Genomic DNA, 17,348 nt, shown 5'->3' on the forward strand with positions numbered 1-17,348 from the left:
TTGTAGTTACAACTTTTTATATGGGAATTATGGCTTCTACTAGCATATAAAATTTAACCAGAAAACACTTTGATCTAAGAAGATTTATCCTTCAACGATATTAAAACTAAAATTTGGTGTTCATATATTCAATTGATATATGGGGAAATCCACCACACTCACTCCTACAACTTAAAACTAAAATTTAATGTTCATTCTATTCAACTAATGTATGGTAAATCCAAATGATCATGACCACAGTCACGCCTCACCTTAAAAATAAAATTTGGTGTTCATTCTATATAACTGATGTGTAGGGAAATCCAAATGATCATGACCATGCTCTCTCCTTCCCCCTCCCCCTCCCCTTCCCCCTCCCCCCACAATAGTGTAGCTCTTTGTGGAACGGCTACATTGTTTTTCGATGTTTGAACTTAAGCCCACTAAAATTGATTTTTATTAATTTGTCACTCTAGCCCACTTAGACTTTGAAGATGTGCCTTCTACCTTTAATTTAAAATAGTATATTATTTTGTTTATTTATCATAATCTATATAAGCATCATGAGAATAGGATGGATCAGTGCTGTCATTTGTTTCTTATATACATTTCTTTATTAGGAGCTGGATTCTTGCGATTCGTGTCGTTATTCAATTACAATCCACCAATCCAAGGTGGGAGTGGTAAACCAAGTGCAGCATTGCACATAGTGCAAACGTCAATTCTATGTGTCTTATCTATGGATTCGAAAGGCAAACGGACCACTGTAACATTTTGAAAATTTATAGAACAATAATAAATGAATAAACAAATGTTCAATCCATATTATTAAGCATTTGACTGCAGATGTTGTGCAAGCAAACAAATTATTGATTGATGTTACAGATGAAATTTGCTGGGCCGTGTAAAAGGCTCTCATTGACTATAACCATGATCGTTGGATTAGGAAGAAACTGATGAATTAATTCCTTGTCTGGATCGGCAATCTGAAATTGCCATTGGAATCCATGGTGAATGGCGACAGTATAAAAGACAAACTTGTGAAGTCAGTCCCTGCTTTTGAGGGAGAAGAAGCATTCAAAGCATCTCAACAAATCATAAGCAAACAAATCTGGGGCAGCAGAGGGGAGAGGTAAAGACAAGCGTAGAAGGTAGGAAAATAAACAAAAAGAAGTCATCTTTGATATAAGCTACGGATCCAGAGACGACAAATCCGTAATATGTAATCTGGCCTGCGTCTAATCTGGGGGAGGAATTATGCCACGTTATGATTCTCCTCTCTAACGGAGGCTCCATGCCAAAAAACAAACAAGAAACTGGAAGCACGCAAATGGGTGGGCTGCTTCTGCTTGTCCTCTCTGTTCGTCCTCTGTAAGTTGTGATCCGTGCATCTATGCTTTGCTTTGGATCCTTCGAATAAGCTTTCTTCCTCATTGTCTGCTTCCCTGGGACAAGACCCAACATAGAGTGTAGTAACAGAGGTGAAAAGTTTATAGTTTTTAATCTCACTTGAATCGCCCTCAGGCGCATATTTAATGGAATTTAGAGCACATTCGGTTTCCCAAGGTGTAACAATTCAACCTTGCTTATGATGTATCGATAAGGATGTGGATTGGGTCTCTGTGATTTCAGCAATTTTAGCTGTTTTAAAATCCCCCTGGTCCCGGTGCATTGTTTTGTTAATTGGTTGGGTCATTTTCAGTCTTGTTTTATGGTTCTGTTCAATGTGTCTGTTCAAAAGTCTGAACTTTCTAATTCTACCTTGGGACTTGTAAATTAATGCCCTTGGAAAGTTCAACCGGTGCGAGGTTATAATATAAGTTGGTTGCTGGGTGCACATTTCATCTTGCCCAATTGGATTGACAGAGCAGACGCACTGTTCTGTGAAGGTTGGAGTTGTTGTGGATGCAGGCGTTTCATGTTGAGCTATAATTCATTCAAATTTAGAATCTTTTATTTGGTATTGGAGTCAATTAGAGTCAATTGAGGTAGTGGCTTCTTTTTGGGTAGTTCATCATTGGTTCAGGTGTGAGTTATTGCCCTATAATTCATATGGATCAGTTAAGATAGGAATCTATGATCTTGCATTTGTTGCTTGAGTGCTCTACCAATTGAATTATTGGCTTTTTTTAAATCAGTCTATCATGAATTTGGGTGAGTTATTGACCTATAATTCATATGAATCAATCAAAATTTACATCTAGAATCTTTCATTTGCTACTGAAGTGCTCCACCAACTGAACTAGTGGCCCCTTTTTTGTCAGCCCAATCAACTCATCTCCACTGGAGAGTGGTTATTTCCAACATCCCCTTAAATTTCAATTAGCTTGGTGCTCTGAACCTGACTCTGATACCACACTTCTGACAAAGACAATATTGATAGAAATGCAGTGGAGGTGATTGATTTAGACTACCCAAATCATTAAGTTGTAAGCACCAGTGCTTGTGGGTAAGAGAAGATAAGAGTCAATTAGGAGAGAAAATGAAGTTTAGATTTGGGAGCGAAGAGTACAACAGATGGAACGGATCTCCACAGAGCTCATCAGAGGGGAGGTCGCCCAGCAGCTCTGGTGATCTACTCTCGCCGCTGACATCCTTCTCAACAATGTCGCTAGCTTCTATCTTATCACCGCAGAGCACGTTGAACCCATCAGAGGAGCGGGGGCTCTGTCTCGTCAACCTTCTGGTGGCCTGTGCAAACAACTTAGCGGTTGGTCACACGGAGAACACCGACCTGTGCCTGCAGCATTTGTCGTTGCTGGCCTCTCCAACAGGAGATCCCATGCAACGGGTGGCCACGTACTTCACAGAAGCCCTGGCGGCCCGAATAACAAAGGCCTGGCCAGGTCTCCACAAGGCTCTCAATTGCACTGTCCTGCCATCGCCCGTGGACCGGCTTTCGGCCCGGCAGATGTTGTTCAACCTCTGCCCCTTTCCCAAGGTCTGCTATGCGGCAGTGAACCAGAGCATCATGGAGGCCATGCAAGGCGAAGGCTTTATCCACATCATCGACCTCAACGACTGCGAGCCCATACACTGGGCATGGCTGATGCATTCTCTAGCCACCCGGTCCGGAGGTCCGCCCAATTTGAGAATCACAGCCGTGAGCGAACACAAACAAGCATTGGATAACACGGCGCGGGTGCTGGCAGAGCAAGCAGAGAGACTGCACAGCCCTTTCCAGTTCCACCCAGTTCTCTCCACCCTGGAAAATTTGAAAACAGAGGACGTCAAAGTTAAGATCGGGGAAGCCCTAGCAATCAGCTCTGTTCTGCAGCTGCACACGCTTCTGGCCGAGGAAGACAACGACCCGACCCGCCCACAGAAACGACCCTGGTGGCCGCTGGTCCGCCCGTCTCCACGCTTCCAAAATACCACCTTGGACGATCTTCTGAAAAACGATCGGAGAACCAGTGCGCCCACGCCGTCAGAGATCGAAGAAGCCATTGCCATAAATGCAGCAGCCACCGCCGCCGGAATGGGATCTCCTCGGCGCGCTCGGATAGACCGGTTTCTGAATATGCTGCGGGGGCTGTCGCCCAAGATTATGGTTGTGGTCGAACAGGACTCCGACCACAACAGTGCCCTGTTTACGGAGCGCATGGTTAAGGCCATGCATTACTACGGTGCCGTGTTCGATTCCCTGGCCTCCGACAGTTTCCGGCAGCGAAGCTTGGAGAGGGTGGCAGTGGAAAAGTATCTGTTTGGGGAGGAGATTAAAGACATAGTGGCCTGCGAGGGAAGGGAGAGGAAGGAGAGGCACGAGGAATTGGACAAGTGGGTAAAGAGGATGGAGGGAGCGGGATTTGGTCGTGTGCCTGTGAGCTATGAGACAGTACTCCAGGCCAAAGCCTTGCTTCATTCTCAGTCTCAGTCTCAGTCTCATTCCACCAATGAAAATTCCCTCTTCAGACTTAATGGCGAGCATGGCTGCCTTGTGCTTGGCTGGCAGGATCATTCCCTCTTCTCTATTTCAGCATGGCGCTCCTCATAAATATGCAGTTATCTCTCTATCAAACTTTCTTTTTGGGGAAGAAAACAGGGATTAAAAAAAATAAAATTGTAAACTTTATAGCATAAATATGTTCTCTTTATCACACTTGCTTTTTGGAGAAGAAAACAGAGATTAAAAAAAGTAAACTTTATAGCATAAATATGCAGTCCTCTCTTTATCAAACTTGCTTTTTGGAGAGGAAAACAGAGATAAAAAAGTTTACAGCAGATATGAAAGAATGAATGTTTGCAGCAGCAGCAGATAAACTGCATAAGAAGCAGCTTTGATCTGAAGCACACTTGCTCACATCTCTAGTGGTGCAGTGGCTGCTGTATTTAGAGATTTCATATAGATCTTTGGAATAGATGATAGAAGACTGTGGAAGGAAGAATCTATAAAAAGAGAGCAAATGTGTGCAGATGTCAAATGCTGAAATGTGAGGTGCTGAGATACAGTGTTATCAAATAAAACATTATTTCCAACATTGCTTCTCCTCCTCTCATGATGTAATTATGCCCGCAAATACGACTCTGTACTACCTGGCCACTGTTTTCACTCACTGCGATTTCAACTTGTCACAGTGGAAGAATATCTTCCAAGGTTTTTTATTCTGCCAAATCAGTGGTTCTAAGGCAGTATAACTTTATAAACTTGATTCTCATTTATTTTAAATTTGAAATAGAATTCTGTTATGGATTGTTATGGATTGAAATAGAATAGACAAACCAAACTTATTATGGGATGCAAGTTCAAATAACATATTTTAAGCTTTGATTTGTTTAAATGGATTATTTGAAATTACACTAAAATTGATAATGAAACTTATTATCACAGGTTTGTTTATCCTTTCTAATGTCTAATTACCTTGTTCTAGATACTCTCTGCAAATCACTCAAACCATACTCAGAGACATATACCTAATGAATCTGTCTTGACTCAAGTTATTAAGATAATTATAACAAGAATTTACACCATATTAAACAAGAAATCTACACTATAAATTTCTCAACTTTGACTTACTTAGATGATTCATTTGAAATTATACTAAAATCAACAACAAAACTTGTTATCACAGGATTGTATATCCTCTCACCAATGCCTAACTATGTTGTTATAGATACTCTCTATAAATCACTCAAACCATCTTCAAAGATGTGTACCCAATGAACATGTGTTGAAATACAAGTATTCAACTCAGCCAATTAAAATAATTATAACAGCAATTGACATCATATTAAACGAAAAAAATCACACTTAAAACTTTGACTTGTTTAAATTACGAATCTGAATTACACTAAAATTGACAATGAAACTTATTATCATAATATTGCTACCCTCTTTCCAATGCCTAATTATACTGTTCTGAATATTCTCTAGAAATCATTCAAACCATCTTGAAAAGCGTATACCCAATGAACTTATCTTCAAATATAAGAATTTAACCCAAATGACACCACACTAAAACATAAGATACTCAAGCTCACTCAAACAAATAACTTCATATTTGTAAAGAAATAAAACACTTTTCTTTACTAAGCATGAAGACTTGTGAGGAAAATAAACAATTCTCATGAAGGTTCTGAATGGAAAGCAATTAAATATAATATAAAATAATGTGATAATAAATGTGCAGAATTTTAATAAAATAAATATTTTTTAAGTTTCAGAGTTGATGTCTATGTGATTGTATTAAATAGCACAAAATAAGTAGTTACTATTTTAAAATATTAAAGAAGTAGATTATTACTTTCAAGCTAAAAAGTCAATTGTTAAATATTTTGATTGTCCAAAGTTATTTAAGAACACCATTTTTTATCTCTTATACATTTCATTTTGATTTCAAATTTTTTATGTTAAGGAAATTATAAATCTATAACTTTCTTCCATTAAAATATTACTATGTTCTCAAATCCACTTCTTCAGTTTTGGTGAGGTCTCTATTCAACCTAGTTCATTATTGAGCTAGAGAACAAAAATATGTCCCAAATTTGGGTCAACCCTTCTTTTGCTTGAAATCATAATTTTATTGAAAAATTCATTGAGGATTAAATCTAAGACTAAGGGTAGATAAAACCCCTTAGATTAGATCTTTAATATATAAACCTCTAAAGCAATAGCTTATCATGTTTGTGCATATTGTGTGTTTTTAAATTATCGAAATGTGATCCAATATATTGTTCAATATTGAGGAGAAAGACAATAATTTAATTAATTGGATACATGTTAGTATTGGGGTTAGAAGCATGTGTAGAAGGGGGTTAGAATGTTTATAAATGGTGTTGAAAATCCTCCATAGGTCAATGAAAAGAGATTTTATTCACTATGTTGATATTGCGGAGTGTGAAGCTATCTTTTTCTACACCATATAGTTTTCTATTGTATTAAAGCATCACAATCCCAAGATTTCCTATGTAATCCCAAATCTAATGCAATTAACTAAGGAAATAAGGTTTACACAAAAGTCATCTAGGTTCAGTATAATCCTATTTATATTTCAAAAAAACTAGCTATTGGGCACCTTTTGGTAATGTCCTAACCCTACCCAGGAGAAACCAGGTATCTCTAAAACATATATCTATTATTAAAGGAATCTGCCACTAGATTTGGTGTACAAAGGTTTTGAGGGTTGAGATGTATAGATATTTTTAAATCCAAGTGTTTTGCAAAATTGAAAATCTATCATAACTCATCTTTAAGTTTTTTTTGTTGAGGCTATAACATAAACAATGGTAATCAAAATTAGTTTTGATTCAAATGTAGGTTGTGAAATTCCCTTAGTCGATAGGATTGAAATAATTAGGAATATGAATGTGATTAAAAATAAAGTGGTGAAAATAAGGAGTTATTTTAATTATACTAGTACATGTAGAGAAGGTATCAAAAACATAAATTAATGGGGTGAAAATAAAATTAGGGATGTTTATTTATACCCTAGAAATGCATGTGATATATGAGTGGTTTATTAAGTGAACCTGTTGGGGTTGGATAAAAATCCTCTTTATGGATCCTTCAATAAAATGTGCAACACTAACAATTTGCTATCAAAAAATAATTTTGGCCCATATTGTTTTAGACGAATGAAATCATCAAAACATGTCATTTTGCAAATGTTTTTCCCTTAGTGTTAGCTTTTGTAAAATTATAATATGTATTATATTTTTATATTGTTATATATTTCAAAGATTTATAGTCAATGTAGGTCTATTACAAAAAAACCAATTTGACCTTTATTCAAGAGACAAAAAAGAAAAAGAAAATGTAAGAAAAATCTGAAGAAGAAAAAAAATCATTACACTCTACATGAATGTCCTTATTTAAATTACTACTTCATATTTACAATAGCACATTGATACTCATATTGTATTGACAAAGATTTATATGAGCTTGCAAATTAATGATTAATCATACATCTATTAATTATAACTACATAAGACTATATATCAAAGAAATAGATACAAAGGCAGAAGGGCCACATATATATATATATATCAAAGAAATAGATACAAAGGCAGAAGGGCCACAAGCCCAGCAGAGAAAAAATTACACCACCCTATCAACATCCACTAAAGAATCCAACAAATGAGACATTTCTGAAGATAATTGTCCCCTATCCAAAATATTCTAAACCCTACGATCAAAAGCCCATTTGGCCAAACAATCAACAACTCCATTCCACTCCCTAGGAATATGACAAAAAGTAATAGATTCCAAGGAATTGCACAACCAAAGAATATGCCTAATCATCACAGCTAAATGCCAACTAACCTCATCCAATTGACGCTCATTCAGCAAAGTTACCAACACTAGAGAATCTTACTCACAAATAATCTGATTCCAACCGAGAACACAACTATGCTCCACCGCATACAAGATGGCAAGAGCCTCCATGAGATTATTGGTATGGAAACCCTTATAAACAAAGAAAATAAACTCAATATCTCCAGAACTATCATGACCAACCCCAACAATACTAACATGGCTAGGGTTCCGCCGAGATGAACCATTAGTGTAAGCTTCAAGAGTCCCTGAGGAGGAGGAGGGGACCAGTGACCAACCATATTAACTCTCTATAAAGGATGGCGGCATCTATTTCTCATGATCTGCCCAACATAGTGCCCCTTAGAAGAAGGAAAACCCACCTAGAGAGAAAAATTGAACTGATTACAAATATCAACATTCATGGGATCCACACCCCCAACAAAGTCACACTTTGCCAAGAAAGTCTCCCAGAGAGAATGAATAATTCTCCACCACAAATGTTGAACAACCATCCTAGCATCATGAAAAATCCTACGACCAAACATGCCAAATAATAAAAGAGGGACCAATAGCCCAAGCAACTTGGAGAAAAGAAGTCTTAACAGGAGGCTTGCCTAGGTGGGCCCATAATTCAGCCAAAGAAGAAACATGTCAGTAGGTCTGATTCCAAAGTCCCCACCAAAAATGCCAAATAGCCCTAGAGAAGGAGCACTAAAAGAAGAGGTGAGAAATGCATTCCTCACTATTACAGCAAAGAACACACATAAAGATGTTGGCGTTGACAAAACCGGTCAATCCAGAGAACCGGTATATGAGCTAAGATTTGTCATTGATGTCTAACACTAACCGATGAAGTGGTATCGGTGGAGTGGTGTATCTCAGTAGCAAAGGTGATGACTTGCAAACACATGGAAACAACATTAGAAATAGATGACCAAAGCTCAATCAGCTCAAGGGAAGACAGACTAAGTCAACCAGTCTGTCACTCAAGAAGATCGGTCATTCTGATGATGATGAAGTCACAAAAGGTGACTCGGGCAAGAAGACTTGAGGTTGTATGCAAACCGGAACCTCATTGGCAAACAGGGAAAGAGACTTGATGCTAGCACATCAAATCGGCAATCAAAGGATGAATCGATAATATAGAGTACAGTGGTATACCGGTACACAGATAAGGCAGAAGGAAGATAGGTGATCACCATAAATCTCGGAGCAGTGATCGGTTATTCAATTGTGGTGGCAAAAGGTGAGTTGGTGAGCTTGTGTCTATGCCAAACTAAAAGTTGGTGAAGTCAACTTCAGTTATCATGCAGTCAAGCCATGATTACTTGCGGATTTTCTAGTTCACACTTAAATGACTGAACTCGACCCAGAAGTCACAATTTTTGGGGGATGCGGTGGCACAATTAGTTGAACAGTTGGCGGAATTGTTGCAGGGCGCGTAGAGAAAGAGTGGGAGATTTTGAATTTGAAATCTTCTGAAATCTGTGATTGCTTTGATTGAGGAAACACCTCAAGGTGACGGCAAAAAAATGAATAAATTTTTTTTGAGTTCATTCAAAAATTCTTGATTGTAAAATTTGCAAAAAGTGGATCCTATTGAATGCGATCCAAAGTGAAGAGTAGAGTGAGAAGAAGTGCTTAAAAGATTTAGCAAAGCAGAGAGTGTATGAGGTAGACCGGAAAAGTGCAGAGTCGAGGGACAGAGGATCGGCAGAGTGTAGAGTCGAGGGACAGAGGACCGGCAAAGTGTAGAGTCAAGGGACAGAGGACCAGCAGAGTGCGGAGCCGAAGGTCAGAGGACCGACAGAGTGCAGAGCCGAAGATATAAGCAAAAAACCAGTGTTGTGCAGAGAAGACACAACTAGTGTGAATAGAGTATGATTCTCATTGTGATCTGATCAATCTAGCAGTAGCTAATTCAGCAAATCATCATTTTGTTGCTTTCTAACCATTGCAACTTAAATCCCTTAACCGGGTGGACATTAACAGGTCCCTTTGTAAAATCCCTTAGTCGGGTGACATCTTAATTGATGTTCTTAAGTCCTTTAATCAAGATACCTTTAAAAGGGTAAAGGCACTAACAGGCCTTAAACAAAATCCCTTAATCGGGTGGCACCTAACAGTGTCTTTGTAATCTCCTAACAGGGATGGCTCCTCACCGGGCATACTCCAGAAGAGTACAAATTTTGTGAGTTCCTACTTACACCGTGGTTTTCTCCCATTTGCCTTTCCACGAGATAAATCTTGGTGTCACTGTATATCTTTTCATGCATGCATATTATTCTACAGTAATTAAGTATATTGATGAATATTAAGTAAGTGTAGATTTGAGTTAAAAGTTTTAATTGTGAAAATTTGATAAAGTGTTGATTCACCCCTCCCCTCTCAGCACCGATTGGGACTAACAAAAGGGACTCTAGAAACCACGTTTGCACAGATTATCCCAAGTAAGACAACGATTTTGGACAACCAACCACATGAAAAAGTTGCATTTGGGTCAAGAAAATTTACTCCACACATGTTTCCACCAAGGGACCTCCTCCACTCCAAATAGCTGACAAATGAGTTCCAAGTAAACAACAACTACGAAATATTTACCAGAAGAATCTTTGCCCCAGGCAAGAACATCATACCCTGCTAGGGAATTACACTCCTACGAAGCAAGAATCTGAGCCAACTCCTTACAAGCCTCCTTAGATACACCTGACAAACAATCATGGGAATCCTTCCAAACGTAACCAACAACCATCCCCAAATTCTGAATGGCCTTATAATGCTCCACTTTATCCCACCCCACAACAGAAAAAATATCACAAAGAGGTTGGAGGGGCAGATACATGGAGAGGTTAGGAGGATAACCATTCCAGGAGAGAGTTTTCGAGCCCTTATTACATATCCAAAACAAACCCTCTTAACAAGTTTAGCCCCAACTTTCAGAGTATGCCAAATAAAATACCCCCTTCCTTCCAAACAATATCAAGGAATGTCCAGAAAGTTAACTCCTTTAAGATACTTATGAATAAGAATACGAGCCCAAAACTAGTTTTGACAAGTACACCACGACTAGTATAATTTGGCAGCAAGAGCTTGCCCATTCAAGGTAGTAGAACGCAATCCAAGACCCCCCTACTTTTTAGGCTGACACATTGAATCCCATTTAACAAGGCTTCATTTACAAATATTCAAGTTACCACTCCACAAGAATTGGCATGAAAGAGCATCAAATTCCTTAAGAAAAAACATAGGGGTTGTCAAAACAAGCACTTGTAGATTGGAAGAGTCTGGATCACGGATTGAAGAAGAGTCATCCTAGCAGCAGTGGACAACCATCTATGAGTCTAGTGATTAACCTTGCGACGAATCTTATCCAACAATTCTTGCCAATACAGCTTAGGAAGTTTGCCAGAAGAAAGAGGGATACCAAGGTAGACCAAGGGAAGAAAGGCAATCTGAAACCTCAAAATATTGGCAATCCTTCTCTGAATAGCCTCGGAAGTATTCAAAACATAGATAGAGGATTTATGCTCATTGACTTTCTGACCTGAAGCAGCCAAATAAATATCTAAAGTCCTTTTAAAAGATTCGGCCTCTCAAAAACGAGCAACCCCCATAAGAGTAGTATCATCCACAAACTGAAGATGAGAAAGCGTAGGCAAGCCATGACTCCACCTCCTACCTTGAATCAAGCCATGAGAAACTTGAGACTTAATAATTATGCCTAGGCCCTCCGCCATAAGAATAAACAAATAAGGAGAAAAAGGATCCCCCTGATGAAGACCTCTAGAAGCAGCAAATAACTCGAACGACTCACCATTGATAATAGCAGAAAAGGAAGATGAAATAACACAACTAGTCATTCATCTAATCCACTCCTAATTAAAACCAAAGGCGATAAGAAGTTTTCCCAAGAAGATCCACTTAACCCTCTCATAAGCTTGGCCATATCCAATTTGATAAACAGACTTTTCCTTAGACACTACCATAGAATGAATGGCTTCAAAAGCAATCACAATCCCATCTAAAATTTGTCTACTTGCCACAAAACCCCCTTGCTCATCAGAGATCAAAGTCGGAAGCCAAATTTTGAGCCTCTCAACAATCAACTTAGTAATAATTTAATAGACCACATTACACAAAGCAATGGGCCTAAAAGAATCCAACTGGTTAGCACCTTCCTTCTTAGGAATAAGAACAATGATTGTAGAATTCAAGGCCCAAAACATTTGTTTACTACAATAAGATTCACAAACCACTTCCAGCAAATCCAAATTAATAATATCCCAAAAATCTTGAAAAAATTCAACAGGAAACCCATCCAAATCTGGGGCTTTACCCTTATGCATCCCAAAAACAACCTTTTCCAATTCAAACAAAGAAATCGAGCGCATGAGAGACTCATTCATTGCATTGGTAACTAAAGGGTGAATACAAGAAACGATCATGTTCTCCTCATCCTTAGCTGAAGATGAGTCTTCAGAAAAAGAGAGTAGAATAGTACTAAGAAGCCTCATTAGATAGAGCTTGAAGGGATGTCAACTGAACACCTTCCGAACTCACCAAGGAAGAGATATAACCCTTATTCTGATGACCTTGCACCAATTTATGAAAAAAGGTTGTATTCTTGTCACCTTCCTGAAGCCAATCAACCAGAGCCTTTTGCTTCCAAAAAATCTCCTTACGAAGTTCCCACTCCTCCAAATCCCTCATAGATTGGGACTCTTCCCTACCCAAATCCTCTAAGAACCATGGTGTAATGTCCCCTATTTGTAGATTGTCAATTCCCAAGAGCAACTTCTATGTTACTACCTTCTATCATGATTACTTAAGCATGACTAACTAATTCTCTATAATATAACTTATGATGTCATTAAAACCATGCCTAAATCCAAACCAATCGACCCCATTCCCAGAAGAGGGCTTGGCTGCCTAGGGCGCTTGACACCACCTCTTTAAGGTAGCCCAGCTTACCGAACTCAGTCCATTCACCCTTGGGGCTTTCTATCGGATGGTTTTACTCTGCCCTTCCCTAGCAGCACCAATCTCCCTTGGGGAATAGAAAATACATAACTAATTATGATTTAGACGGTTTAGTGTCATTCTTATTTGTGTTTGAGAAATTATCAATTTATTTGTTTATCTTATTATCTATTTATTCTTCAACCATGGATTAACTCTTTATTTAATATTTGATTTAATTTAAATCGTAAACTTGTTCTTTGATTTATATACATATATATTTACTGTATATATGATCAGTATTTATATTATCCTTTAACTTCATACAAATTACTAACTGTCCACATATATATATATATATATATATATATATAAAATGTATATTATAATCTTAAAATTATACAAATACAGGGAAATATAGAAATATTAAATATTATTATATTTGCTATTGTAGTTACTAATGTTGGGTAATATTTTTAATACCCGTGAGACCAGAACGAAGTCATTGTTTACGTGCTTCTTTCTTTTTGTGTCTCCTTGTAATCTCCGCATTACCCCCATCTTTAAAATTGCTTTATGCATTCATATACCTAAATGGAACAATACGTCTTTTTTTCTGAAAAGTCATATTCATTAGTTTGTGGCACTTAAAAGCTATTTGTTCCAGCGTAGCTTCATAATGTTTAAGTTCCATCGTGGCTTTTCAAAGTCTAAGCCCATGACTTTCTCACCGTGGCTATTCATATTAATATTGCAGCCATTATGAGTATAAAGTAAATCGTGACTTTTCTTCAACGATTTGTTATTAACAAATCGTGGTATTAAACAATGCTTGGCTTTTGACTTTAGTTTTGTTCAAACTTATTATTATTTATAATATTAATAATAATTAATATTTATAAAAATTGATAATAATTAATGTTTATAATATTGATAATGATTAATATTATAATATCTCATTTACATTTATAATATCTTGTTATTATATAATATCTTATTAACATTTATTTTTTCTTTCTTTCTAATCACTACATTTGATATACACAGATCTTTTATAGCAATGCCTTTAGTCATAGTCTTAGATTACTTCATCAATATAATTTGTGATCCTCTACAATTTTCTTAATTACATAATCATTGTGTCTTCTTCATTATCGTTGATTTATCCTTCCATTGAATCGTTGCTACACATACTTAATTGCTTATCATTCTTCATAATTGTTGTTTTCTCTTATAGTCACTATCATATATCTGATACCATGGTAATCGTTGTCATATATTATAGGCTTATTCACTGACGTATGCATATCGATAATGGCATTTGATCAAATTCTCAAAGAGGGGACATGATAGTCCTTCCCTCCCCAAAATTGCTTGTCCTCAAGCAATTATTGAATGATCATAGAAATCTATTCTTAATCCATCTTTTGTTGTGTGACGAGCTTCTCTCCATTTCGTTGGCATTAAAAAACTTACGGAGGCTCGGGCGTTGTTGATTTCGAGCCCTTTCGGCTCCTTTTCAGCCACCTTTTCGCTGGCTCTGCCAGCCCCTTTGGACACCCTGTGTCCCCTTTTGCTTCGTCGTCGTCGTTGTTGGGTTGCCGGAGTTCTTCGTCGGTCGTTGGCTACTCTCCTCCTCGCTGCAGACATGGGTCTTTGACCCCCTCAACGATGTTGTCGCCTTGCCTTTGCAAGCCTGCCTCGTCAGATTCCTTTGGAATCCCTTCCCGCGCCTAGTTTGGTCACGCAACCCTCCACCTTCGCTGCTCTCCGGCCCTTTCTTCCAGCGTCTCTTGGCTTCCCGGCCCCCGTGGGTTTTTTCCGGCGGTTTCCGGTTTTGCTTGGTGGTTCCCAGTTACCTTGGTGGTTTCCGGTTTCGCTTGGTGGTTCCGATTTTTTTGTGCCCACGGTTTTCTTGCATTGATCACCATCGCTATGTTATGAATTTTTGTGCCTCCTGTTGTTTGGAGTTGGGTCCCTTCGTGCCTAGTCACTTTGTGACGAACATGGGGGTTTCCCTAAACCCTAAACTATTGTATGGCTTTTGCCAATAAGTACCCGCACATGTTTAGGGTTTAGGGTTTAGGGTTCCACCGTAGCTTCATAATGTTTATGATGCAGCCATAACTGGTAAAAACCCTCAAAAGAATCAACCGACTTATGCAACAAAAGAGACACAACGAAAGCAATAAGGAAACAAAACAAATTGACACAAACAGATCAAATTATAGCCTTAGAACTTCCAGCAATCTTCATATTATCATCAAAGAACATCTAGTAGTTAACCAGTTACATGCAGGCTTCAAGCTAGATACAATCCAACCGGGACTCTAAGAATCAACGAAATCACAACATGCGAATCTCAATCCTTATTCTCAATTCTACTTCCTCTACCCCTACAAATGATTACATGACATCATATTTATACCCACCGGAACATATCTGGGTCAGCCTCAAAAGATTACGTTCACCAATGCAGGAAAATGAAACATGTAATTAGGTCAGCCCTAAGATTTAAGAAATCTTTCCGAAAAATAACAACCAAGTGATGCGGTTCAGTAAGAAGGTCACCCACACACCAAAGAACATCGGACAAGACCCAAGATGGATCCACACTCCAAGAATCGTGTCGGTAATGAAGGAAAACCAACCGGTAAGCACAAGAACTGTCCCGGGAACCCAAAAACAACCAACCAAAAGCAATAACTGACTGGAGAAGATCCCAAATGAACTAGAAATCCGGAATCAACCACATGAAACCGCCAGGAAACTACAAACAAGATCTGCCACGAAGAACAAGAAACTACCAGTACATACCGATAAGAATACTGAAACTACACAAAAAGCTAAACAAGAACAAAACTGACAGGAAATATTTTTGTTGATGCAAGATTGTTCATCGACCGAGGATGCTCCTGCATCAATTTAAGTTCCATCATGGCATTTCAAAGTCTAAGTTCCATCATGGCATTTCAAAGTCTAAGTTTCATCGTGGCTTTTCAAAGTCTAAGCACATGACTTTCTCACCGTCGCTATTCATATTAATATTGCAACCATTATGAGTATAAAGTAAATCGTGACTTTTCTTCAACGATTTGTTATTAGCAAATTGTGGTATTAAACAATGCTTGGCTTTTGACTTTAGTCTTGTTCAAACTTATTAATATTTATAATATTGATAATGATTAATATTATAATATCTCATTTACATTTATAATATCTTGTTATTATATAATATCTTATTAACATTTATTTTTTCTTTCTTTTTGATCACTGCATTTGATATACACAGATCTTGTATAGCGTTGCCTTTAGTCATCGTCTTAGATTACTTCATCAATATAATCGTTGATCCTCTACAATTTTCTTAATTACATAATCATTGTCTCTTCTTCATTATCATTGATTTATCCTTCCATTTAATTGTTGCTACACATACTTAATTGCTTATCAATCTTTATAATCGTTACTTTCTCTTGTTGTCACTATCATATATCCGATACCATGTAATCGTTGTCATATGTTATAGGCTTATTCACTACTCCTTATTCACTGAAGTATGTATATCGATAATGGCATTTGATAAATTCTCAAAGAGGGGACATGACACATGGTCTCAAATTCGGCGAGTAATAACATCCAGATGAGCTTTAGCACTCCTCTTCATAGCATGAAGGTTACCATAACACAATATTTTCCAACTCTTAAGCAGAAATTTGACAAACTGCAATTTCTTAACAAAAGAATACATAGAAGTACTATAGGCAGGGCCACCATTTGTCCACCACTGAGTCATTAACTCATGAAGAGAAGAGTCACGAAGCCACATAAGCTGAAACTTGAAGGGAGGATTTTTAGGAACAGAAATAGAAATAGATGGAAATTTGATACAAGTTACCACCAACTCAAAAACAAGAAACAAGGAACCTATCTAGTCGTTCAGATATACCTTCATCTCCGTGTCGACGATTGTTCCAAGTGAAAATCCCATCAGAGGGTTTAATATCAATTAAATTCAAGAAGTCCACATTCTCACAAAAAAGATCACTGGAAGGACTCAACTAGGTCATCCCTTCCCTTTTTTCCTCCAGATTTAACACTGAATTGAAATCCCCAACTAAAACCCAAGGAAGGAAAGATAAACACGATCAAACATACTGAATATGAGACCAAAGCAAAGTTTTGCCTCAAAACTCGATCGGAGCATACACATTAGTAACCAAAATAAGCTCTCTAGATTCCAAACTAAAGGCAACCATCGAAAGAGCAGAGTGACTAGAGATCCACCAGAGTGGAGCAATTCTTTCTTGGATCCCAAAAAAGAGCCAAATCTCCAAAACAATCCAAAGAACCAATGCACTAACACTGACTGAAATGCAAAATACTAGAAGTACTCTGAAGCATGGATTCAACTAAAAGCTTAGTCTTCTAGACACCAAAGTTGTTTGGTGAATGAACTGCAACCAAATCATTAATAGCCTTCTGTCGAGGGATTATATTCAAACCCCTAACATTCCAAGAGAGAATAATCATGAGAGTGATGGGGAGAAGTGAGTAATAATGGGTTTGACAGACCTGGATTCCACCAACAATTCCCCAACCAATTTAATATTCTCTTGGTCGTTTTTACGACCAGCTTTTGAAGAAATATAAAAAG

The 17,348-nt window shown here is 37.8% G+C and overlaps 1 protein-coding gene across 1 annotated transcript; it reads left to right on the forward strand.

Annotated features, from left to right (window-relative positions):
• Positions 1-1,103: 1,103 nt before the first annotated feature.
• LOC131060639 (scarecrow-like protein 3) lies at positions 1,104-4,603 on the forward strand. Its single transcript, XM_057993987.2, has one exon. The coding sequence runs from the start codon at positions 2,462-2,464 to the stop codon at positions 3,971-3,973; it is 1,512 nt and encodes a 503-aa protein (XP_057849970.2). The 5' UTR covers positions 1,104-2,461; the 3' UTR covers positions 3,974-4,603.
• The last annotated feature ends 12,745 nt before the right edge of the window (positions 4,604-17,348 follow it).

The sequence above is a fragment of the Cryptomeria japonica genome, chromosome 11 (assembly GCF_030272615.1).
Source record: "Cryptomeria japonica chromosome 11, Sugi_1.0, whole genome shotgun sequence".
NCBI lineage: Eukaryota > Viridiplantae > Streptophyta > Pinopsida > Cupressales > Cupressaceae > Cryptomeria > Cryptomeria japonica.

What these genes read in the sequence shown, in the direction of transcription:
- LOC131060639 (XM_057993987.2), top strand. Translation starts at nt 2,462, where the DNA reads ATGAAGTTTAGATTTGGGAGCGAAGAGTACAACAGATGGAACGGATCT.